We start from the raw sequence: 2,095 nt of genomic DNA, 5'->3' as shown, positions 1-2,095 counted from the left end.
TCACATTTGCAAATCTTTCCTCTCGATTGTGTCCACATAATCCCGCAAGTGCGAAGGTTTCTTTCTGTCTCTTACGGGCCTCTGCAGTGGCTCGACGACTGACTCCTTCAGACATTCACTATTAGATGGCTCACTTTCCTCGTCTCTCCAGTTGTGGACTTTCTTTGTCTGTGAAACATGGCGATCCATTATGTTTCCTGTTTCGTCTGTCAGGCGAAGTTTGCCGTTATCCTCACTTAAAACGGTAAATCTTTTAAGAGAGAATCTTGTGTCTCCCTTAGTTTTCTTAAGTCGTTCAACAATCACGTGATCGCCCGGTTTTATGCTACACTGCCTTGCCCCACGGCGAATATCTTCTCGCTGTTTGGCCTTCAATTTTGATTCATAATCCACTTTGTCTAACAGTTGATCATCAACGTGAATTACTCCTCTGTTCATTAAAGGTAGACCTCGTTTAACTTTTCTGCGTAGCATTACCTCTTCTGGGGATAATTTGGTAACGCGGTGTTTGGCTGCATTGTGAGATTCCACAGCCGCTTGCAGCTCGTGGTGGAAATTTGTCTTTGACACGATAGCAGCAGACATAGCTTTGTTTATAAGTTTCATATAGTTCTCGACCATACCATTCTGCTGTGGAAAAAGAGGTGTTGAATATACAGTTTGTATCCCTCTTTCTCTACAATACAACTTATATTCCGCACCGTTGAACGGTGGCCCATTGTCACTCTTAATACAATCTGGAAATCCGTCTCTACCGAATATGTCGTCAAGTACTTTCTTAGTCTGGTCGAAGTTTGTAGATTTTACTACTTTTGCTATGAGAAATCTAGATCTGTAGTCAACCACTACTAGAATGTAAATTCCTCCAAAGTGAGCGTAGGGGCCATTAAAGTCAATTCCAATAGTTTCCCAAACGTTTTTGGGTGCGGGAATACGTTTCATCGGCGTTGGTTTCTCAGGCCTACCATTGGCGGCGCATACTTTGCATCCATTTACCCAGTTCTCGGCATCCGAAGGAATACCCGGCCACCATACTCGTTCTCTGAGAATTGATTTTAGTTTGGCAGCGGATGGGTGTCCACTGTGAGCGATATTCAGCGTTTTTTCTTGGAGGCATTTAGGAATTACAACGCAGCCTCCTTTGTATAAGAGTCCATTTTTCTCGTAAAGTTCGGCCTTCACCAGATCAAACCTTCGTAGTCGTGTTGACCAAATGTCTGATTTCAGTGCTTCTAGGACGCCAGCCAATGTTTCATCACGGGAAGTTTCTTTGGAAATTTCGTCGTTCGTCAAAAATTGCGTGTTACTTGTTTCAAGCACGGCCAACTCCCAGGGGTTCGATTCCTCGCTAAATGGTTCGGAATAAGTGGCTCGAACAATCGTTATCAAGGCTTGCGATAGGATTTTAAAGGAAGACTCCAACTCACTCGATTCCAGATCCCCAAAAGTAGAATTAACGAATAAATTTAGAAGTTTCAGAAGTGAATTGGGTTAATAAACAAGCTTGCACGCAACGACGCTGACTTGGGTAGAATTTTGCCTAAGTTTCGGCGCTTTCAAAATTATAACAGTTAAAAATGATTTAGCTAAGTTTCGTGTGTATTATTTTCCGATTTTGTTTGCCTCCTATCTGGTGCCCTAGTTCTTAGATTTAATGATTTACAATGTTTTGTTTCGGTAAAGTCCTTTGGTATTTTCTTGGTACTCACCCCACGACCAGCGTAGGTGGATTTCCGCGTGGACAGGTAGGTCTAGCTTGTGGACGATGATGGGTGCTGATGATCTGCCGATACTCGGGGGTCTTCAATCCACAACCGAGTATGACCGGGACCTTCTTCTTCTTGATACTCCTCAGGGTCAGAAGTATTCGTATTACACCCGGAAGTAGTCGAATGGAGCCACCTAGGGATAGCAGGTGACACGTGGTGACGTGTTGGCGGAGTTCCCACGACCCGGGGGTTCTCAATCCGCAACCGAGGCAGGCCCAACCAAGTGTCGACCACTGGGCACGATTTGCGGCGAATCGTGAAAAACCGCGGAAAGGTACAAGCGCCGGCGGATTCCAGTCGATTTCCAATCACTTGCTGTTGCCCAC

The 2,095-nt window shown here is 44.9% G+C and overlaps 1 protein-coding gene across 1 annotated transcript; it reads right to left on the bottom strand.

The window, feature by feature from the left end:
• LOC129737898 (uncharacterized protein K02A2.6-like) lies at window positions 1-942 on the bottom strand. The gene has a single exon (XM_055729065.1). The coding sequence runs from the start codon at window positions 940-942 to the stop codon at window positions 1-3; it is 942 nt and encodes a 313-aa protein (XP_055585040.1).
• Window positions 943-2,095: the final 1,153 nt, after the last annotated feature.

The sequence above is a fragment of the Uranotaenia lowii genome, chromosome 1 (assembly GCF_029784155.1).
Source record: "Uranotaenia lowii strain MFRU-FL chromosome 1, ASM2978415v1, whole genome shotgun sequence".
Lineage (NCBI taxonomy): Eukaryota > Metazoa > Arthropoda > Insecta > Diptera > Culicidae > Uranotaenia > Uranotaenia lowii.
This window is presented reverse-complemented; position numbering and strand designations above follow the sequence as displayed.

Coding starts and splice junctions, on each gene's coding strand:
- LOC129737898 (XM_055729065.1), bottom strand. CDS start 942: ATGAAACGTATTCCCGCACCCAAAAACGTTTGGGAAACTATTGGAATT.